The sequence below is a fragment of the Varroa destructor genome, unplaced genomic scaffold, assembly GCF_002443255.2.
Source record: "Varroa destructor unplaced genomic scaffold, Vdes_3.0 BEIS01000006.1, whole genome shotgun sequence".
Taxonomy (NCBI): domain Eukaryota; kingdom Metazoa; phylum Arthropoda; class Arachnida; order Mesostigmata; family Varroidae; genus Varroa; species Varroa destructor.
This window is the reverse complement of record NW_019211459.1, coordinates 10,834,464-10,858,596: the sequence shown is the minus strand read 5'-3', so window position 1 is coordinate 10,858,596 and position 24,133 is coordinate 10,834,464. Positions and strand designations below refer to the sequence as shown.

Sequence of the window (24,133 nt, the reverse complement as noted above, 5' to 3'; positions counted from 1 at the left end):
ATTTCTTATCAAGGCACATTTTTACGGAAAACTCCGGGTATTGGGTATTAGCAAGCAAGAGTTAACGGCATTATGTGGAATATCTGTAACTAAATAGCAGTCGCACGTACTGTTACAACCAGTCCTGATTGTTGCACCTTCTTCTAGGGTGAAGGCGGGCCTTGCAGGATATAAATTATATTAGTCACGGGCATAAGGTCAACGAAATGCGACATAAGTAGACGTACTGAATTGTACTTGGAACGTACCAAATCATATGTCAAGCCGGCATTTGAGAAACGCCTATTAGCGATGCTAGTTCACTTTTTATGTCATAATCTTAACTCTATAAGGTAGTTTGATTAAAAGGATAATTTTGAAAATAGATCAAGTTGTCCTTCTACGATTTCGATCATCAGACGTCGTGGCTGTTACTGAATTAAAAAAACAGAATCCGCAAACTTCTCACTGAACAGAACGCAGACATGACGAAGATACTGGAACTATTCCGGTAGCAGCTGGGGGAACGCGTAAAGACAGAAGCGGGAAACAGTAATAGAAAGATGAACATAACGGTGTGGTTTAGATTACAGTCATAATTGAGTACAGGTCGGTCATGTTGGTGCTATGTTGTTTAGGCAAAAAAAAAGCGAAATTCCCTAGGATAGAGAATGTCCGAGCGGATGGCATTAGAACTCGGCTGCAGGGGCTGATCTTGAGGCAAAAAAGGGCTTTATGTGTGTCCTGTAAGCGTTTAACAATAAAGGTGTCAAGAAATGGCCGGTGTGCGTACACGCAAATGACGCCGCAATTGCACTAAAGGCAAAACCTTTCTCTTTCTCCCAGCTATGCTACAAAAGGGGAACCGAAGCTGTAGCTTGCGGGCTAATCTCCATTCATGTTCTTTTCCCATAGGTGGTTTAATGAGAGGAGAACATGCGCGGTGCGGCTTAGAACACAGCAAGACTCCACGCGAGCCAGCAGGTGAGCGACTTGTATAGACAAGATAGGACTAGCAAAAAGCTTCATAGTCTTCAGGGATGAATATGTGGTAACTGAGGGCTGTACAGGTAAAACTTTATCCCTCTGCCCGCCGATTGCACATCGCAAAAGCGGGGCTGAGAGCCGTACGGCTCATCGAAATCCTCATGGCCTTTCGTCAGCGGCCAGCCGCGTAGCAGTTACGAAAGACTCTATCCCTCCGTGTTTGTGCTGCTCAGCCAAGCCCGCTTGATGAGCTCGCTCATACACTGCTGCGAAAATCGCTTGGGGCGGGGGCATGTTGAAGTGAGATAGGGGGCGAGGTATGTAGGTAAGAAGGCATCTACATAGGACTGGCCCCGCCCTTCAGTTGCTGGCATGCTATGTCAGTGAAGAGCGACCTGGCAGCTGTCGGATACTGCCGAAGCCGTCGACCCCGCCACAGCTGGGTCGACGTGGGCTGCACTAGCACCCACTGTGCAGCAGGGCCTCTCTCTGGTCGCAGAGCCTGGCTTCGGGCCCGATCGTCATCATCGCAGCCAAACCGTCGGGGAGGGTATGGGCTGCTGGGCTGTGATACAAGGAAAAACTAAGGCAAGGAGCGGATCCTCTCAAAGAAAGGGACAGACATGCCCAGATGGGCGGGCAGAGCCAGGACCGACCAAGAAGGCCCTAACCAGCAACCTTCAAGCAGGCACCGACCAGGCCGGCTCCATCCACCAGGCACCGCCATGTACTTACCATTGGCGCTAACGGTCGTCGTCGTTGTGGCTAGCGGTGGTGCCGACATAGTTGGTATTGGCGGCGCGTAAGCAACAGTGAAGAAGCGATAAAGACGGGGATCAGATGGGGTAACCAGCCGACTACTCACTAGCCACCCCTTGCTAACCTATGTCCGCAGTCTAAGCAGGTCTGAGAGGTCCACCCAAACCGCTTCGTATGAAGCTTACGATTGCCTGTGGCGCATACATTACGGACACAACAAGGCAGTCGCTGTAGTAGCAGCAAGAGCAACCTCCACGGCTCGCAGCTTTGGCCCTGACTTGATCGAAGAAACACGCTTTCTTCGCTGGCCTCGTTCATTGCTGTTAGCAGTCCAGCCGTCTTTGTCTTAGGACGGACGGACGATTCGTTGTCGTTTTGGATCCCGAGCTTAAAACAAAAGTGTGTGAGCTTGCTAAGTCTGCTAGTGCTGCCATACGCAAAACCCACTGGCAGGTTAATGGTGGTGGTGCCGGCGTCCCAGCCGCAACGGCAAAGCAATCGTGGGTGACTAAGTAAGGGGTGTCTTTTGATCCGCGCGGATACTGGAGTTAAGGTTAGGGAGATTGAGATGCGACGCTCTTAAAGGCACGAGAGACGTTTATACTTAGCTATCAGGACGTCAATGACGCAGTCCTCTGTCGCACAGCTTAAAGCAAGCTAAGCAGAAGCACCACCCGTAGCAGTCCGTACCTTCAATATTATCACGGCAATAGTTGTAAATACAAACAGAGAACAAAGCGCACTATTCAAACTGGCAAAGCCATTTCTCATACGGGTACTCAGACGTAGTCATATTGGAACTGGTTGTGATAAAAGTGTACGCCGTATATTGGAAGAAAGCAATCTGCGAAACGAAAAGTACTACAACAGCACAAATATTGTGATATCATACGTAAGGCTAACTTATTGAATTCCTCTTATCACCTAGTATTTGGTTGCTTGTAGATATGTAAATGAGAACTAGCGTCAGACATGGCAAGGTAGCATCAGTATTGTACACGCCATATGTACAGATTCGAAGTTTGTAGCATTCAATTGATAATGGATAAAACTGAGTTTCTACAATTTCTGGTAGACGAAGTAGTTGCAGAATTGCTCCGGGCGGAAGCTTGATAAAGCTGAAATAGTACCAAAATGTTATAAATAAAACAAAATTGACTTTATTGATAATAAGCCGAAGCACATTATACGCTTCTGCACAACGGCTGTAAATCGAGATCTTACTGTGTTTTTGTTGTGACGAGAATGTTGGTTTTTATAATGCGAAAAGAGATTCCGATGAATAATATTTTTTCTTCGGTAGGCGTACTCTAACGCGGGAGCGCTGTCCTTGTTTGCCATTCTAGATCCAGCAGTTTTGCCTCACGTTCAACCTTTCCCGTTTGTAATCGCTTCTCGGTAAGGGAGCATGCTCAATCAACCCGAATACATTTCGGTGATAGGATAAAGAACGCTTAGGTAATCCATAAATAAGTAGACGATTTTATAAGTTGCTCCGTATCGTTGGCGACGTGAACCTCACACAATGGATACGTACAAGGGCACACCATCAGTAGTGGTCGTGGTAGTAATAAATTACTATAATATCGTGCTGTTCCCATTCGAATTTTGGATCTTGTCCTACTCTCTCTCTCTCTCTCTCTCTATATATGTATATTACTCTGACATATACGTGCTCTTACCGGACGCCTTACTTTCGAGGTCGATCAGCTGCTGTGGCCGCTTTTTCTGTTCACGTATCATGTTTAATATCGTTAACGATCCCATGCATTATTGTCTTTCATTACCAAAGCAATATAATATGTTATTAATACAGTAGGCTTCCTCGCATTCGATCATCACTCTACTGCCGCCGGCCGTTTTATCGTCTCTGTCACTGTTTACCAATAACTGCTGCAGACAAGCGTGAGTCTAATTGCTTTGTGCGCGCTTTCCGGGAGGCGACTTGTGGGCCTGCCCTATGTGTTTCGTGCAGATGCACGAGTCTGTATTATTATAGTAATTATGTGTTAGCAATAATTAAAGGCGGTCATTACGCTGCTGGCACAGGAATCGGCTGACAATGCGGCTTGGTATAAATGAACCAGTATATACTGTTAAACAGCGCACGTTGTCATCTATCTTCTGCATTAGACATCAATCTGCACCGGCTCGGTATGGCCGTATCAAACGGTCAGTAGTCAGAAAGCGAGAAATTTCGGTAATTGAGGGCACTCATGCGACAGAACTCTTGCTTGTCTGACCTCTCGATATATATATCGTCGCGGTCGTGATCGTCATCATCGTTTGTGCCGTACAGCACAAAACGAGGTGACAGCGACGAATGCTGGCGGACGTCGAAAACTGCGGAGCGATTTCGTATGCTGCCGGCGCCCCCGTTCGGACAGGGTCAGACGAACTCAACGCGGGAACGCTGTCCCGCGTGCAGCAGACGTGCTACGAGTGACGGCGCAAGAATCGTTGGCAACCGCTGGAGACCGACGACGGGCTGGTGTGGTTGAGGCAGCGTTGGAACGACCGTCATATGATCAGACTCAGACGAATCTGGAGGCACTGAAGAGGTCAGTCTAGTGACGCCAACGCGTCGCCAAAATCGCTTTAGGCCCATAGTGGTCACCTGAACAATGCCATCCTCGCCGGCCTTACTAATGCACGTCGCTACTGGAACTGCAGCCGGAACTACAGGCAGCAGGGAAGAATTTTTTTTCCGCAGTGTCGCTGAGTGTTGATTGAGATGATCACTCAAGAGGGTTTGCGTCGCTGCCGCTGTCCGCGGCTGGTGTATACGACTGGTAGGAGCTTCCTGAAAAAGGACGTTTCACAAAAACAAGTAGAAAAGAGAAACAGAAATAAATTTACATTCATAAGCTTTCAACTTACATAACAGGTAAATTATATGCGAGCGCATAGACGCACCGATCTGGATATATGTCAAAAAAAATTATTCTAAAATTACTGCGTACGGTCACATGTGTGCATACGTTAACATGCATTAGATTCTGGTTTACCCGCTTACTTTTGTACCGCAGATTTGCTCAATCGCTACATCAATACCCAGTTGATGAGCGCGTGAGCAATCCGTAACGCTGGCAGTGCAAAAGCTCCACGCAAGTCGATGTGCACAACATGGACAAGATTCGTGTTGAGAAGGTCCCGCAATCGAAACCTGTTCATCCCCTTGTAAAGTTTCCTTGTGGTCATATAATCGTGTCCTATTGATTCTGATAGGACCTGACTCGATGGGACCGACGCGCTGTCGCCTTCGCCGTCGCTTCCACCGTCTCCATCGGTACCGCTCAGCCTGGTGGGGTATTCCTGACACAGAACAGACTGCACTCGTATTATAAATGTCCTGTGGGCACAGTTCTTGCAGGTGGAAACGGGGTGCGCTAAGTTCGTTCAGCTCGATGTGCTGCCCGGGTTCTTCTAACTGCACCCGTTGCTGTGGCTGTTTTTGCTGTTGTTGCAGACAATGTTGGCTCTGCGGCTCACTTTCACGGTGGCAGTGTTGCTGTTTCCATGTTGTATACGTGGTCAACGCTGTCTTCGACTGCAGGACCTGACGGAGTAAGCGTTCTGCGTCCCTTTTTCGCTCACATCGATGCTTTCGTGGCTGGTTGTGCTGTTCAGCTTCACGGATCGTAATCACGGGACCGCGCTGGCGCATTGCGGCCAGCCTCATACTGGTTGTACTGCGGCCCCGTGCCCACGCTAAAAAATGATGACTGTGATTATTGCCAGCAATGAGCAATCTGCTTGGATTAGTTGACGCAAGCCTTGCACTACAGCTTTGAATGACGGTGTCCATTGATCTGTCTGAATTATTGGTTGTCGATGCCGAGGATATTGCACTGCCGAAGACTGCCGGCGTGCCAAGGGGCACTGCCCCACGGCCATATGTGCTAGCAAGGCCGTTCGGTGAACAAGTGGGCCACACAGTCCAGCTCGGTTGTAACCTGTTTACACCGCCTATCGTATCAGGGTGGCTAGCGACGTCGAAAAAATGTTGTTGGTGAACGGCCATTATGGGCGGTATCGATGTCATTTGCTCGTGATCGCGGATCAGGATGTTGTGTGAATGTGAGTCATCTCTGTCTTGTGCCGACATGAGTGCTTCTGTTTCCGCGTCATCTTCCGTGTGCTCCTCGTCCATGTGATCGTTCGCACTTCGACATGTTACATTGTACTTCGAGGATCCGTAAAACGGCTGGCACTCTAATAGTTTTGGGCTTGGTGGGGTACTGCTGTTAGCAGTAGTGGGATCAGTCGGGCCAAAAAGCTGACATTGTTCGTCGGGTTCAGTACGAAACCTTCCAGTGGACTCACCGCATGAATTGACCGAACTTCCTGACCTGGCTTGCATGGCTGCATTGGGGTAAAATGGTAACATGTGTGATGATTGCGACGGGCCAAGGGAACTTGCTCGTGGCGGCCCGATCAGCTGAGGCGTCATCTGGGCTTGTTGCTGTTGATGATGATGTAGATGGCGCTGCTCGTGCTGAACTTGTGCTGGTGACGAATGTTGGTACGTGTGCTGGTGTTCATGATGGGCTGACGAAAACTTGCGAAAACCTCTGCCACCTTCGCTTGCTCCATTACCACGAAGACTGGTCCCAAGCCAACCAGCCGGCTCGCCCGCTGTTGCCAATGCCATAGGCGGCAAGGGTCCAACCTGTTGACCTAAATCCGGGTGCCGAGATCCAGCCAGCTTCGGATGGGGGTGAGGACGGCTATGCTGATAGCCTCGCTTTTGTAACGTCTTCTGTTTTTTCGATTCCTGGCAAACCTTACAGCTTCCCTCCATGAGCTTTTGCTCGCTTTCCCAGATATCCCTGTGCAACGGATGAATCAGAGAAATGAAATAAGTACGTGAGCTGGCTACCATTGCTACATCCTAAACAAGCGACAGCGGTGAAAACAATGAAAAAGTACAGGTAAAAGCGTGTTGCTTAATAGTTTGTGCTGTAGGCATATTCTCTGCATTTTGGTTGTATCAAACAGTCTAAATAGTAGCTGCTCTTTTCATTATTAAGATTTCGTTCATTTTAAACACAGAAAATAATTAGATATATATGTGACTAAACTACGCCATTCTCGTAGATATATATACATATATGTATATGCATAATTGGTGAACTTATACCTGTAAAGAACTGAAAACCTGACGTGTTGACGTTAATCGAATTTATAAGACATTTCAGTGATGTTAATATCTCTCAGGACATTCGCCTCCGCAACACACAGACATTTTTTACTGCATGTGGCCTGCGTTAGCGACCTTTACTGACAGGACTAAACGAACCAACGAATTTCATTCGATATTCAAATAATACGCATATAAATGAGTGAAAGGCTTTCAATTAAATTTCCTTATCGCGGCATTTATATTTCCTATTACACACGTTTTTATGCGGGTACAGACATTTAGTCCGGTGTGAAACGATGCCAAAAAGGTGGACGCTGACTAGTATTTTGCTTTTAGAAGAAGTCTTCGCACCATCTCTACTGACTGCTTATGTTCTCTATTTTTTTTTTATTATTGCTATAGCAGCAACAACTATGGCTAAACAATTCTTTCCTTTGCCGCACTAGTCATTCTTTACTTTGAATATACCTTTCGCATGTCCTTTTGTCCATCTGTCTATCCCGTCTCTTTTTCTATGCTTTTTGCACTTTCTGCGTACGTTCCCGTTTTCGTCGTTCCGCTCAGCATCTTCTTGTTTGCGGCATCATTTGCGCCACACTTTCGTATTTGTATCAGTCATTTTATGAGAGAGTGGCGATTTCCCGGTTGCGTCTGCTATAGTTCTTCGACCACTCTACAACCTTCCTATTATTTCTCGTTACTAATATCATTGCGCTAACCATTGTAACTAGTATTCCACTGTGTGTTAGCACAGCATGAAAGCGTCCCGTCGTTCGACTGGGATGGACCAATGTTTTCCGTCAGCGTTCCCAACTATTGTAGTATTAGCGTTGGATCGTAAATGGTTGGTCTTAGCGAGCTTGTTTGGACTATCGTATTCCGCCATTTGCCTCGGGTTCCGGAGGCTCCTGTAACCTAGCAGGTCTCGAGATTCGATCGGAGTAGCACAAATAAGTTTCTAAGCAATACGGTCGACGCTTTGCACAGCAACCCAAGCCCCCAACTGGATTCACATAATGCGCTGATCATATACTCTACGTTCCCTTGGGTTGTTCCGCTGAACCGTTTGTTAGAGGGTTGTTCCACAGTCAATGCCATCGTCATGGTCGGCGGCTTTAAGGAATTGAGTCAGCATGTCTCCGCTGCCTGTTTTAAGGCACAGTGTCTTCGCCGTTCGGCGGCCTTCCAGTCCTGCCAACTAGAAAAGGTTGGATAATGGCAAGCACGTTTTTCATAAGTGATTGTAACCAGTTTTTTTTTTTTTTTTTTTTTTTGCTAACGTTGCCTGAAGTCTGCTGCGGCTTATTTCGAATCTATTTCAAGCCCCCACGGCTAGTTCGGCAGTCCGCTGCTATCTTGACTGTACCTCCACTATATCATAGTGTAGCACCATTCGAATTCTCGAGCGTCGATTGATTCTTTCCGAGGAAACAACGGGGGGGGGGGGGGGGGTCTAATCCCCATTCCGCTCTGCCCCTCACTTAGCTGGCAATACTCGGCTTTTTTCTTCCGTGGTAGCATTTTTCTGGCGTTGACTGCCACTGACTCGCCTGGCGAGGTCGTCCCCACCTTCCGTTCCCCAAAGTCCCGGAGCAGAGGCCTACTTCATTCCCGCTGGTAACGCTAATGCCGCCTGCAGCAGTAGCAGCGTTAGCAGACATGGCATCGGGGAAACAGCAACCTACTCGAGGGCGGAAAGACCAAAAGTCTTCCCAAGCTAACAAGAAAAGACTGTGGTAGCCTAGTGCAGTGAGTTGTGCCCGTTTCTAGTTGGCTTTGTCCTTGCCCCTTCCGTTCTTTTCCGCCGCCCCTTGTTCACTTTTTGCAATAACTTGTCGCCCTTTTCCTAGTGGTTCGCCACCCTCTCTTGTCTCGCTTTCCGCTCGTATTCGCTTGGATCTTCTGTGAGTCCGCCCTTACGATCCACACTAGGCCTCTATTCCGTTACAAGATAAAGAGGAATTCAGATGATGGGAACAAGAGTAGGCGGCAGCGACCGGCCTTGAGCGCGAGGAGACAGTAGTAGGTCGCTGCCGGGTGCTCTTGAAATTCCTGAGTCCTCCTGGGGGCAGCCGTTGTGTTTTCCTGCCCCTTCGCCTCCACGAATGCGCTTCTTCTATGTGGGTATGTGCATCTTCGGAGGAACAAGCTTGTGATGGGTTGGTTATTTTTTTGGCGGCGTCTTGCCTTTGTTCGCTGAGGTTGTTTTGTCTCCCTGGAGGCACCGCTGCGTTGAGCGAATCTAGCCCCCCATTGGTCAAGTAGTGTCCCGTAAGGGACGGTTTCAACGAGTACTGACGTTCTGTGGGTGTGTGTGGCTGTTATGTGGCTATAGGTTGGGTTAGCTTCCACTGGGCCGCCGCATTTATCTCGTCCTCGAGACATCTACGATAATTTCCAAAGATAACTCAGACATTAAAATCAGCATGGTCGACGACGAAATGAAATACCAACTTACCATACGCACACATGCAAATACACACCGTGTCGGCGTAAGGCCAATTGCACTCAAGGCCAAGTTGGCCGAACAAATCAGTTAGTCTCCACTGAAGAATCATAAAAAATCAACGTACGGCGCAAAAAACATCGCTTACTGCAATGCTTGAGAACGTACTTGGATCCGTATGCATGTTCCAAGGAATGGCGAACTTCAGTGTTAAGAGCCCTTTATACCTACTTCCCTTTACCTTAGTCGTCGGTGTGGTTTTACCTTTTCATTCCGACTAAGCATGCATCATTTAACTTTCTCATCCGTGAAGCTCTGCATATCAGAACCTAGGGCATGATGTCGAATTTGTGGCAGTCGGTTCGGCTCGAATTGCTTGCTTATCCAAACTTCGGCTCCACCAGCTAGAGTAGCCAGTGGAAGAACACAGCATGCACCGTACACACAAGATGCAAGCGAACAGATGGATAACAGCAACTAACAACAAAGGCCAGAACCAGCCAACGTTATACTCCAGCCACTTTTCCTGATCCGAGTTAGCGGCCAGAGTCCTACCCATCCATCTTTACAACACCTTAACGCCATTCAGATTGACTGTCAGTATCGAATACCTCACACACAGCGCAGTTGCAATAATATGTCAGGCTTTCTCTTTGACCAGGTGGCTGGCTGCTTGATCCAACGTGCAGCTTACATTGGCAGTAACGTGGTAGGCTTATATAGTACTAGGCTCTGTTCGAGAAGAGCAGTTCAACAGTTATACGCTTCTGGGACGTCAAAACCAGGCTGCTTACTATTAATTGCAGCAATACGTAGATATAGGTAGAAAATCTATTCGTTCCAGCGTCGCCTAGTGAGGTCGCAGCGTATCAGATCTACTTTCGTTATCCTACAGTGCTAACGTGTTTGCCTGTTAGAGTTGAGGACATGTAGGGTTCGAAGCCGAGGCTGAACGCGCTTCATTTCATGGTAAAACAAAATCCGGCCGCAACGTCTATTAGCAGTATCGGAAGACTGATCAGGTGTATTCTAGGTAACCACGTGTCCAACTCTGAACCAACTTTTTCATGCCTAAGGACTTAGTGGCCGCTTTACAAATCTACAGTATCAATCTGAGTGTAAGTAAGCATACTGGGAATGCGAGACTCGGGAGATAACATTCATTTTCAAGTGCAGAATGGGGTTAAGCGATCAGCGACTTGTTGTTACAGCAGGGTTGTTATACGAGTTCGTTGTTGATAGTACTGGGAAATATAAGTTTGAATTTGTCGTCGATAGAGACGGCCATGAAATGTTTCCGCATGAACGCTCGAGAATATGTATATGTAGAGCTTTTTACTTAAGGAAGCTTGCTTAAATTTAAACCTACAAAGGGTCCAAATTGTACCTCATTCCAAAGTAATAAACGATCCTGAGCCTTCTCCCTCAAAGAATGACAATAACAAAAAGAGATTATTCAATTTCTGTTAATATTGTTGTTTTGGGCTTAAGACAGAATATGTATGCTTTAGTGTTGGTTGATTAGTTTCATTCAAATTGATTTTTAGCACAATTTTGTTCCTAAATTAGTTCGTTACCGATTTGTGTTCTGCCGTCATGAATGCCGCTCGTCCACAAAATACAATACTTCTAATAAGGGCTGTTATTATAATACGTGATAAGGCAATCAATTGGAAACGCATCTGACCCGAAAGGCTTTTCACTGCTTCTGACAAATCGCTGTAGAATATCCGATACAATTGTACCAGGACGTTTAGATGTCTGTTCTTCCATATCCTTACGAATCAGCCGCTTGTTACAATCGTATCTAAACAGCGGTATGCGATATTTCAATTTTTAACGAATTTTAATTTAAAGCTGACCAAAAAAAACATTTGTACATTTTTCTTGATAGATGATACAAATAGAGAGTGCTAGGTATATAGATGTTTGAAATGCGTAACTTGAACGTCGCTACATCGATATCCTCATGCTTGAGTCCATAGCTCATTAACAGGCACTTCAAATATCTTAAACTGAGTCATGTTTGCCTTCATCACCTTTATCAGCAGTAGTGGCAACGATAACAATCGTACTGTCTCTATGTATACGAATGTGCTAAGTAGGTACAAATCAGCATTTTGCTTGTATCTACGCGCCTATAAGTGTCCTTCGCTCTTGTTTTGTTGAAGATAAGGCCGATTGTCGAACTGCTGAATGTACGAGAAGCGTTTCGAGCTAGCAGTTAAGGCACGGCATTCAAAGGATCAGTAACACGCTATCGTCTGCTGTTCGATGGCTGCTGTCATGGCAGTCAAGCGTTGTATCTTATTCAATTACATGCCTTTACTAGTATTGTTCAAGCCGGGCTAGATTGAGGACGAATGAAGAGTGTCCAGGGCACATCGACATTGAAAGGGTGTCAGGGGTGATACTCTTGTCCTATCAACAACAATCACAGACAAAAGAAGTGGCCTAAAAGAAATAGCCTGCGCCGGTAGCGGAAGTAACGTGCTGATAGAAGCTATAACACCTGCTTGTACTATGCCGGTATTAGCAGGATCTAGTTGCACTTTCATACTTCTTGAAATCCTACATTCTATACCTATTCTAGCCGACGTTTTACATACTCTAAATCCAGCAGTATGTCAAATGTATCTACTTCTAGCTGTGAAAATTCTGTTATTGGCTTTAAGGATGTTGGCAACTGTCTCTGTGGGCGTATTTGAAGAATATCATATATTGCACGTGAAGCCTATGGATTCGTCTCTGAACACCTGTCACACATCTGACGCAAAATCGATCCGTCCAACAAAAGCTGCATTACCAGAATATATAGTATCAGGAAAATATTTGCGCTAATTTTACGGCAAGTTATCAAGGCGAAGCTTGAAAGCAAACCATAGCAGGCTCTTGGGTTGCCGTTTTTAATGGCAGAAAGGAGGTCGTAGCCTACTTGCGGCATTCTAGACTTTCTGGCGTCGTCGAACAAAATCTGTGTCTAAAACAGAACAAGCGTCAGTTTACCACTACAACCATTAGCAAACATGACGCGAAGACATTGCTGCTTCAGCGCTTTTTGAGGGAATAGGGTTAGGCTTGCAGCAGTAGTGCCACTCATACTGAAGGCCAAAAAGCCAGGCTCCGCGTGTGCGAACGTAATGCATAGAGCTTATTTGAAACGCCAGGGCTATTGGGGCACGAACAGGAGGATGTTCCGTCTGAAGTACAAAATGTTTGTGGCCGCCAGTGCTTTCCCGAGAAGCCGCGCATATTGATTGTGCTCAGAAATAGCATCGAATCGCAGCCAAATAGACGGGAAGGCGCATTGCGAGGTACCAGCGCCCAAGGCAAAATCTAATAAGGAATGTGACGTCTGCCACCTCTGCTGTCCCAACTCCAGCGTGGACGGAGCGCAGAGTTCAGATGGGGTGCCCTGTTCAGTCCACGGCTCCTCCGCAGCCATCTTCCCTGTATTCGGCCCGTCAACTTCTTCTTGTAACCCCCTTACTTTTATCGTCTCACCCTTTTGCTCGCCGTCTGGCTGGTGAGCCTGCCGGTCAATCCCGTCCGACTCCACATAAGTAAAGACGTGTAGCCCTTCTTTTCCCCTTGCCCAACACTGCTTTCGGACGTAGGGACAAAGTGGCAATTTGGGAAGCAGTCCTACTGCTCTAAAGGGCAAATGAGAAAACTAAGAGAACAGAGCGAAAGAAAGAAAAAGAGGTGAACGGCGTTAGGAGAACGCAGACCCATCAGTAGCGGCGTTGCGCCACTCACTTGGCTAGCGTCTTCTAGTAATGAGTTGCTATCTCCACCACTCTCACCCTGTTCCCAGTCAATATTCGAACACAGTACAGAGCTCCGTCCTATGGGTTGTTAGCCCAGCCGATCTCCTCTAAGCTCTTAGTTGGTAACCAAGCACTTTTTATCAGGGGACCGTGTACTGCATTAAATACACATACACACACACGCACATGAATAGGATGACTTACTGAGCTTCCATTAGCTGTAGTAAATACTTCACTTCTTCACGGTGCGCTTTGAACAAGAAGACCTTCACGATGTGACAAGTACGCGCAATGTAACATAATGTGGGCCTTGGTGAATCGCCAGTGTTACCTCTAGCATTGCCGCTACGGGATGCTCGTTCCGTCCATTACGTGCACAAGCCTCGAACTTTTGATTAACCCAGAACGGTGTACACGCTAAACGCGTTACCTTTTTGCCTGCAATGCTTTTAAAGTGAATTTTCTTTTTGACCCCCCAAAAAACAGACAAGACCTCGCTTCGAACAACTCGCTTATTTCATGAATTGCTAAAGTCGTGTAGGAATGCCTGCCTCCTAGTCTCTGACAGGGGGCGCTTGATATCGACGTTTTTTCCACCGTTTTTCACTACTAAACAAGTTTTCGCTTAATCTATCATGGCCACAATCTCTTTTGCTATAGCCTGGATGCCCCGAACATATTCTCAGACCGAAACTGAGTAACCTCCACGATGGCAACTCGAGTAGCCATACCGCACGTTCGTCGGCAAGAAGGATTTTATGTTAAGCTGGACCGGACGCTACTTCCTACTCTTTTAATTTAAGGAGGGGTGAAAAGGACATTCGGTCGCTTAAAAAAAAGGAGAGGTTAGAGGTAGACTGCGTGAACCCGGTTAAGTACAATGAAACAAAAAGGCTGGAGCATGTTTACGAGTGCGAAAGGGCAACCTGCTGTAGCAGTGAGCTTAGCAGTCATACCGGACATGTTTGCTCTACAGAAAACAACGCCGCACCAATCTATGCGCTAATCATGCTCTCTTAATCCGGACAGCTAATTTCAGATCGAGACTAAATGCTACTGGCATAATATCGTATTCTGAATCTGACTGACAACAATTGACGTATATATATATGTGTATTTCCATCCTCGTGATGGTGTTTACTTAAATCCTTGAGACGAGTTTAGTAGATGGATATTTATAACATGATATATAAGGATAAAAAACTATAAATATACATATATATATAGGATGTCCCAAGAAATTTATACACTGATGCCGATTAGTTGAATTTACTACAGTTATCTATTTAACCATAATTCGGAAGACTTTTCTGAAGTAGTTTGGGAAAATGAAGATTTCGTGTTAATGTGAAACATTTAAATCTTGTGACGTTTTAAAGCAAACATTTTTTCTAATGACAGCTTTTGCTTGCCGTTGATTGGCAACTCCTTCGACGAAGATCGATGAAGTGCTTGAAACATGTTCAGCATAATTTTTTAGCCGCAGGCCACCAGTCCAGTTATCCTATCCATACAAAATATACTAACAGGACATCTTGAAATTGTTGCCACAACGTAAATGTGTTTCAACGGTGCACGCGACTGCTCAATCTCAATCTTGAACTGGAGCATCCTACAACAGCCGGTTCATCAAGTCTAAGGAGACCAATGGTCCGTCCCTTCAGAGCCGTCAATGTTGGCCAATGTTCTTTCGTTACAAAGAGAAATAGGGACGTTTTGTATTTCATTCATAACAGCGGCAAATTACAGGTACTTTTAAGAGTTTCATACATTTCAATAAAACGCACATTTTAGCCTACTCCATTCCATTCTATTCAATTAAAGAAAGGACTCTACGTATAAACTTAATCCACCCCTTAGACATATATCTCCAGGCATACGCCTGCCTAAGGTTCAACAGTGCCTGGTGGGATTAAAACCGAATATCTAATGATTTTCCATGGTTACTCCTGCGCCACAATTGTATGTGGTATGTACGATAACGTTGTTCTCGCAACGTCTTATATTCTAGCAGTCTGATAACTGCTGCTTTATATTATATCATTCCGTAAACGAAAGGGTTTCTTATCTCGAATTCGCGGGTTCAATTCCAACATTCGGGGATTTCTCTGTCAAATGCAGTCAGATACTACGGGTTTATTCGTTGTAGTCCTATTTCAGTAAAGATCAATTACACCATCTAGTCAATGAAATGTAAGTATATTGAATGTCAAAACGAAAAACATTTCGGCTGATACTATAACCCTGAGACATTTTAACCCCGGCAGCACAAATCAAACAAATAAAATGTAACAATATATCGAAACGTAATTAAATGAAAACAAAAGAAACTTAGAAGTGGTGATTCAAAGTTCTCACTTAAGTTTACTAGCACATTTAATATACACTTTTTATTCATACGTGTCCTAATATACTTATTACTGTTAATATCATACCTATAAAAATTCAAGCGTCCTGGGATCAATTTTTTCCCCGTAGTCATAAACATATGACGCCAAGACTATTGCTGAAACAGCGAAGGTCAAATTCACAGCAAAAAAAAAAAAGCAGAAAAATAGGGATAGCCTAATTTCTATCGTGCAGTCGGTATCAATAGACATGTCAAACAAGTATTTGATACGACCATAGGAACCGTTAGAAGTCCAGTCAGTGGCTTTTCTCAACGTATGTTCTTCAGAGCCGAAACGGCTTCGCTTTAAAATACGTTCGTTCTCTGGATACATATAATGATAGTAAACACCAATAGAGCGTTCCAGTTTTTGTCAAGATAAAATCTGTGATACGAACTCAATTATTGCGGCTGTTAGCAGTGCCTGCGATATAACAATGATAGATTATGTCGAATATCGAGCTGAGTAAATCGTTGAAATATATTATTATTACTCGATAGTAATATCTATAGATAATCTTTTTTTTTTTTTGCCGTGAATGCTGTATACTTACTACATAAATGTCATATTTCTTTGCCATTACCTACATGTTACAGTGTAACTATACAATTAGCCCTATAGTAACATAAATTGCATACTATATATGAGCGTAACGACTTGTATCTGAGGAATACGGTAGCCGATGCCGTTTAAAGTATTAGGATTGGAAGTAAATAGGATTAGGCTGGAACACATAGTCCCTCCATCTGGGCTGTACATTCTACAATTTTTGATTGCATTGATGTAGAAATCGGAAAAGGCCTAAATCCGCATTTCTGAAAATTTGTTCAAAAACGAAGTTCTTGATTTTCATATCTGGAACAAACAAACAAACAACATACAAACATGGTCGAACAAATACAAATTAGCGAAATCAGTCAAATACAAATCATTGGCGGTGCATGAAAGTCAAAACTTACGTGGTGAGGAAGAAGATGCAGCGTATAGGGGACGCCTATTATAACGCGTAAAGATAATCAATTACGGCAAACAACACAAAACAGTTGAATATATAATAACATCAATGAGTTATTACTTAGCATATGTGAATTTGATTGAGTTCAAAGCTTTAGGATTTTTGATTTTGCTATAAGTAATGGTGAGATTCTGTGTGCAAGAAGCCATGTAATAAATCTCGTCATCCGCTAAAACTTGATGTAGCGACCTAATGTGGGCAAACTGAAAATCAATCACAAAATGGTAAACAAATGAACCAGGTCTTTAACGTCAACAGCTGATGAATCCTAGTCACACCGAAATAATATCTTCAGAGCGGCATAACGGTTAATAAAAATTGTTTTTTTTTTTTAATATAACGTTGTTTGTACCCTTAACCCTTGAAAATAGTTCAAGGAACTCACAATAAGGTCTCCTCGTACCTTACCCGAGTGAATCCAGTATAGTTTCAACTCTTGTCGTTTCCTCGTCATCCGAGCTCCAGTGAAAGATATGTCTATTGTATTTACGAATGAAATATTCATTTATTACAAGGCTACGGCTTACGCCCTTACCTGAGTGAGTCCTCCTCGTCCCGGATCATCAATCATAACTCCATCTTAAACCCCTTTATGAATGGCAGGCCTGTCGCTACTCGCTTTTGGTAGGCTGCGTATTCTTCGCCAAAGAACTCCAATAAGGTGATCTCCTCCTCTTCGACACGCTCGCGGAAGAACATCCATGTAAACATAGTATATGCTATCAGACAGAATGGATTAGCTAGTAACAGCTGAAAAATCAAGAGGAAGCAGACCAAGTACGGTACCACACATTAAGGATTTGTATATCGATGAGCAAAGATGTATGCTTTACGATCTTCGCGTCTTATACGACCAAAAGGAATCTTTCCTTGAGTTCATACCATTGGCGCCTTAACAGCTGCAGCAACCTCAAACTGAGGCAGACAGGTTGTAGTATACAATACCCTAGTATACAATACGTACCTGATTGTGTTGCTAGACATTTAAGCAAGTTGGTTATATTTTTTCATTACCTATGTTTCCACCGACTGTGACCACCGCACACTTCGTTGCACTTGTTAGCGATGATACCATACGTATCGCAAATTTTATACCACGTTTTCATTTTCATTATGACTGTCTTTCATCGCTTTTTCACACCCAGCAAAACGATTTATATATATAAAGGGAAACTGGTACGTTAGAAAAAAACCGTCAAAATATCCTCGTGCCTTACCGCCCACATCGAGGGGCATGACTAACGTTGGCACCCACAAACGGCGATTGTCGCGTAACGTTTTTATGGCACGTGACACGGATGGTTCTACTAGCTATGAGAGACTCTGTTAGAGCACCCGTCTCACACAACCTATGCCCTGCCCATAAATAAAGACACAATCCGCTACTGCGAGGACTCTTCTTTTCCGGTGGAAATCATCCTTGACGTTTCGGCGGTAAACGGTTTTGCCTATCTGATAAAAACGCTGGGTGACGTTTGGCGAGCACCCGGCACGAGATAGTTCAGTCCGACAAATTGTGGTCTAGGTCTCTATGAGCGTGCCTGTGTACGTAAGTGTTTATGAGTGAGAGAAAGCTAAAGGAGAGCGACCCGTAGATGGAACATGGAAAGGGCTCGACTAGACCGAGCCAGGACGTTGACAACGACAAGCGCATAGACATTGAAGTCAGTCGTTGTCGTAACCCATCGGGGTGCTTGCTCGTAGCAAAGGATTGGCGAGTTTCGCACAATGTTGCCCAATGTGTAGTGATGACGTTGAATCTTTGGTTTATTTCTACGAAAAAGCAGGGAGGCGGTAGGCACAGTTTAGTCTATCAGTTACGACCATCATTACCAGCCAACCTTGCAAGCACCGCATATCTTCTGCAGTTTCGTTCTGTATTTTCTTATTACTTTTTCATGGGGGAAAGGCCGGGGGAGAAGGTGATGGAGACAAGCTTCCCAAAACGTAGTTCCCCACATTTTCACTCATTTCCCTCTCATTTTTCCCGTACCTTTCGAAGAGCATTAGATACGAGAGAATGGGAGACGTGTTGAACAACTGCACGTTTCTTACCACTACGTACGATAGGGCAGGTATCACCGCGACTACTATTAATGGGAATACTAGGGCCAATAACACATGGCCACATAACGGGTGCGAACGCCAGAGTAACCGTCGGAACAAGCATATTCACATAGCGACGCGGGAAATATCATATTGCCTTAGGCTATGAGAAAGTAACCCCTTTCTCTCAACTTTTGCTAGTTAAGTCCCGCTGCACATCAATTACTGCGAGGCCTCAGCATGCCAGCGCAGCTGTCTATAAAAAAAAAAATCGCCTCACCCAAACCTATCGACGTCCTTCCCGTTCCTACACGTAGCATCAGTTTCATTTCATTCCGTCAGTGCTTCACTCATGCGCGAACAAACGATGGGTTCTCTTTTAATTCAACACAGTTGCTCCTAACACGTTTACATCTAAAGAAAAAGAATCTTCGTTCAGAAAGGTAGTGAAAGGAGACGGAACTCCCATACAAGTCGCCATACACATATGATCAAAACATTGTAACTGTTCTGAGAGCGCAGTCGCCGCTATGATATGAGCCATCAAAGATTATGAATGTTTGCTCATCATATTCAAACTTCATTGCGAAGTCAGTTAGAATCCTTGTCCTTTCCGCTTAACGCATGTTCCTTGCGTCGTCACTGCCATCATTGCAATCGACGCTGCAGCAGGACTCGCTGCGCTATCACGTCTAGATGCAGCGAAATTGGACGACGCAACGTTGGTAACCCATTCCTGATCGTTTCAACATCTTATCCACTCTTTTGACTTCGCCTAAATTAAGTGGCAATGATAGATAGGGCTGTTGGTAAGGAAAGCAATCGTGGCGGAAGCGGCATAGAGCGAAATAGCCAGAAAGTGCGAATCGCGAGAGATGTTATTCTTGCGACAATCTATTAGGGACAGTGTCTTGTGGGGGGGGGGGGGGGGAGACGCAACAACAAGAGACACGTTGAGCCTAGGGCCCATTCTGGGTTGATATGAATCTATATACCAGGGATTTTACATAGACTTTCGCCCAAACGTGTGTTTGTCCCGCATGCTTGAGCAGCATGTCAGGCACCGATTTAAGACGCCCAGGTGACCAGCGTTCAAAGCCTGTAAGGAAAATTTCTCCAACAACTGTGTAGGATACATCTGTGTAGCGCAAAAGTATTCTCTATATGAGCTACTCTTTGTTTATTAACACACCGTCGCTGTACTATGAGATATGCGAACTGCAATCACAGTTACAACTCATTAAGAGTGTCAGTTGAACATACAGTCATTAGCTGATAACGTTTATGTTACGTATGAGCCCTTATTGGAGTGGATTCGTACACAATAAGCTTACGAACAAACATTACCAAACCTAAACAGTTACTGTAGCTTACACTGAAATTTATGTAAGAAACTTACTCTTAACGATATACGTGGACTCTATACATGCGCTGTATGCTTACTCATCACGTGTTATTGTTACCCGCAGATAGTCTCACAAACCAGTAAAGAGAAAGAGGACCGACCAGCGCGAAAGTATTAACAGGCATGCGTCTATGCTCAAAATTATTTTTTCCATCAATGGTACCATTTAATTTCAATCCGCAATGCATGCTCGCTTTCTACTCGTTTGTTCGTACTTCGCAAATCAATACGTAAAAGTTGACTCGTTCTCGCCATTGCCGCACACAACACGCCAGGCCGACAAAAGACAGCAGTTACCTATCTGCCGCGAGCCACTGTTAATGAACGGTACCTTGTGCTGCCGCTAGCACGGCCTCAGCCGCCGCCACTGTCCAGCGTCGCCGTGAACTTCAGTGCATAGCAATCTGTCTGGGTTAAGCACGCCGAATGGAATTTAATTTATTTGCGACGATATCACGCGAGAGCACTCCGTCGAAAAGCAAACTAAGAACTGCTCAGGGGATCTTCGGGCAATCCCCTAGTTCAAGAAACTGCAAATGGAAATGCAGCGCTGGGGCAAGAAAGGCGGATGACTGAGCAGCGTTGGAGGTAGTGTAGCTAGTCTGGGTGCATGGTTTGATTATTCCAAAAAAGACAGTGCGATTATTTTCACTGCGATAAACTGCGGAGGCATACGGCCCTCAGAAAGTGCGTTCATGTCTGCTCGCCTGGTTTCGCCTGCCGTCTGCTCGGAGGGCTTTTTCATCTAGAGGTCTAGCTGAGTACGTGCGGAAATAATAGTTGAGGATTGACATATAATAGAGAGAGGGGGGTAAAAATTACAAAGCTACGGAATCGGGGTGATTCCAATAGTTAGTCTTTACTATAAAGATTAGTGGCTGTTTTTGCACACACTGGGGGCACACAAACGTTCTAAGCTTATCTCCGGGGGCACGTATGCCATGTTAGAGAGGCGCTATCCAACAACGAGTCCATGGAACGAAAGATTAGACACGGTGAAAACCACAGTTACAAGCTAAATTCGTGAATCTTGTCTGAGATCAATTTGAGATTCGTTTACAATGAGATCGTTGTGCGCGTTAAGCTTTCATAGATGGTGGGATAAATAAAACGAACGTAAAAAAAAAAAGAATCATCTACGTCATGGGTAGAATTGTAATTAATGTTTAATAGCTCTAAATGAAACGCGGGCACCTACCTGAGTACCGACGCTCCATAAGAACCACCCTGCGTAACTGGGGTGCCGGCATATCGAGTACACTCCCGACGTTACCAGCTGGTGGTTCTCTTCTCGTTTAACCCGAACCAGATGGTGAAAATTCGAACCGGCGGTTAACATTGCACACTTCCTTAACGCTTCGCCCATGGCGCAGAGTACCAGTCCACTGCAGGCCACAATACCTAGCGACTTAAGGTCTACAGTCAAACCGAAACGCATGCGACGTCAACAACGAAAAATTGAATAGATCAGGGTTCGCAGATTGTGTAAGAATGACTTTCGCACATTTATGCACAACGCAGTCTCTATGAGTACGGTGGAGCTCTCATAAACTACTACAGGTGGCTTATTTCTATAAGTTTGCCCCACAAAAGTATAAACATTCTGCGACTGACTTTAGCACCGTGCACTCCCTCTGGTGGTGCAGTAGTAACTTCTTTGCCAGCTAACCTTTGGTAGAGAAATGTTCGGTGCAACAATTTGAGTTCAATGTAGCCATATTTCGATAGTCTAGCAAACATTCGGCAAGAAGAAACGCAATGATTATATCTATATAGTGGTAGCCTGTTCAATCAGTTTTTTTTCCTACATCGCTTGTATCAAGCTCCCACTTATTATAGGCCCTTAAACGAATGTTATCTTGCCGCTATCAAGACCCCTAATAGTCCCCAGTACGGACAGATCTTATTCAAGATGAACAATTATAATCTCACGCGCAACCAACTGTCCGTTGTTTCGAATAATTAGAAAAAAAATTCATTTCACCTCACCATCACCCGGTATACTATGCCAGTTGGCACGGTTTTATTCTGAAGCAGGACCAGCCTTATTTCGGTGGCTAAACAACAAAAATTATAAGAGACACCAGACATCTAACAGTGGACGTGTCGTAGTAAGCATCTCGTTAGGTCATTTCAAGGCTCAGAAAGGGAATCGCTTCATTTTCCTGGGCACCTGCATTCTATCCGCTTTTGTCCTGATTACAGCGCGTAAATGTTTTGCAAACAAATAACACGTCCATCGATGAAACCGATGCTAACGACGCACGCGTCGAACTTCCTCTTCTTGATTGCCCTATGTCGGTTAACCATTCTGCCATTTTTGCGAACGGGACAAATAGTAATACTAGATCGATCATACAAATAACAAAGGTTAACGAACAACAATCGATCAGTGGTTTGATAGTCAATGGCAGGAGATTCGAACAATTCCAGCTAGATTGAATATAGCTAGATACAAGTTGTTAAGAACTGGGTACAAGGGAATTGAATAGGGAACTATATAACATCTTATTCACCACCGTAAAGCCCAGATCGGTTTGCATTTTTTCAAGTTTTAATTTTTCAAGTTCAAATTTTACGCATAGTAATCGCAGGGTTTCTACATAATCGTAATATATAAAATATTCTAACTCGACTTATACGCTCGCATGTAAACAAGCATCGTCATCCGTGCCTGCCAGCCAATAAATAACAAGGTTAAGCCAATATATATATATATATTCTGTCCATATAAAAAAAGGTTACAAAACAATTACCTGGATAGAAGTACAGCTCAACGAAGTACTCGAACCAACTGGCTACCATGGCTATGTGATACTCTTTCGAGTGGTTTAGCAGAAAGGAATCCAAGTTGAGATTTCTGAAAGGAAGTTAGATGCGAAAATATTGCAGTTTCATTTATATATTTGGAATCAAACTTCTGCCTATTGTGTAGAATACATATAATCTAAATTATCCAGCCAATAACCATTTTATGCAAGCTGCCTGTATTACAAGACAGTTTTAAACATGCAGAAATGCACACGATAATTTTCATATTATAAAAAAATAATTTCGTTAATCGCACACTTGTTTTTTTATAGGGTTTGTCCATCGCTGACAGAACTACAACCAGTGACCACTGGCCTCTTCATTCGGACTGCTCATTCAGATTGTCCATGCGCCGGGTTCGTTTTAACGATAGAAGCCCATATTTAGCTTTTGGCCTAGCAAGTAGAATATCCGGGTGGGTTTTTATGACCAGTAAGCCATCTAGGTTTCAGCTATGATGCGAATAATAATAATAAACATTTTTTTGGACTAGGAAGAACTACATAGTGGTGTGGTAGAGATACTAGTAGGTCAATTTCATTTAACAACATACAGGTTCCGATGTAGCGCGCTTATTAAATTAAAAAAGTTATTTTCATAGCTCCACTTTCTTTACTCTAACCGAGATTTGTCAATTTTCTGACTATCCAACATCGAATAATATCAAGTAGTTCAATTATCGGACTCTAAACGATCGGTCTTTACTGACTTTTGGCAAGTAGGGGATCTCCGCATGGGATGCTTGACTGGCAGAAAGTTAAGATACCGCTTCATCAACTTACGAACGGTGTTTACCATAACTCTTCATTACTATGATGAATATTTAGAATCGAGGATTTTACGATGGACAAGACCAAAGCGAATAGTAACCGTTGAAAACTTCCACAAAGAACCGCGCGCAAATCTGATAAATTTGAAGAAACTACGTTTCAGGTTCTGACGTCGGGATCCTTGTTGTAAGCTGCTGCGTTACAAGCCCTTCCTACTTCTATGAAAAGCAAACTTTTTCCGAACCCATAAAGTTAGTCGTGATTTTGTCTCATTCTCATTCATTTTTTCATCAAATTCAATCACTTACAGACTATGCTAGTTCGCATCAGTCTTAGTTGCCTTCAGTACTCTCGATACGGCTAGTTCCGAAAACTTGTTAACATGTACACAGTAACTAGGAAGTTAAAAATAATGTCTAAGAATGCTGCCAAAAATTTTCCTTTGCAGTAGGTATAGTAGCGTATGTCGCAAGTAGCGAAACGACGACACTTCGATACAACACGGGGAACAAATGGAAAGTTTTCTATAATTTTCAACAAGGCGAAACTAGTAACAGAGATTCCTCAACAGGGCACCAACACTACAGCATTAGTAGTAGCAGCAGGATC

At 44.3% G+C, this 24,133-nt stretch overlaps 1 protein-coding gene across 2 annotated transcripts; it reads right to left on the bottom strand.

The window, feature by feature from the left end:
* Nucleotides 1–2,862: 2,862 nt before the first annotated feature.
* Nucleotides 2,863–21,130, bottom strand: LOC111253523 (uncharacterized). Of its 2 annotated transcripts, XM_022813015.2 has the most exons (4): nucleotides 17,507–21,130; nucleotides 17,028–17,242; nucleotides 4,742–6,557; nucleotides 2,863–4,528 (listed from the first exon to the last, which is right to left on the bottom strand). In XM_022813015.2, exons 2-4 carry the CDS (start codon nucleotides 17,054–17,056, stop codon nucleotides 4,115–4,117), a joined length of 2,259 nt encoding a protein of 752 aa, XP_022668750.1. In that variant the 5' UTR covers nucleotides 17,057–17,242; nucleotides 17,507–21,130; the 3' UTR covers nucleotides 2,863–4,114. The 2 variants fall into 2 exon arrangements, with proteins under 2 accessions (XP_022668750.1, XP_022668751.1); XM_022813016.2 differs by lacking the exons at nucleotides 17,028–17,242; nucleotides 17,507–21,130 and adding an exon at nucleotides 7,340–16,332.
* Nucleotides 21,131–24,133: the final 3,003 nt, after the last annotated feature.

Excerpts from the sequence above, each read along its gene's own strand:
- LOC111253523 (XM_022813015.2), bottom strand. The coding sequence starts at position 17,056 with ATGATCCGGGACGAGGAGGACTCACTCAG. Across the intron at positions 6,558-17,027 it reads GACGAGGAGGACTCACTCAG|GGATATCTGGGAAAGCGAGC; the intron begins GTAAGGGCGTAA and ends TCCGTTGCACAG. Across the intron at positions 4,529-4,741 it reads AGCAAATCTGCGGTACAAAA|GAAGCTCCTACCAGTCGTAT; the intron begins GTAAGCGGGTAA and ends GTCCTTTTTCAG.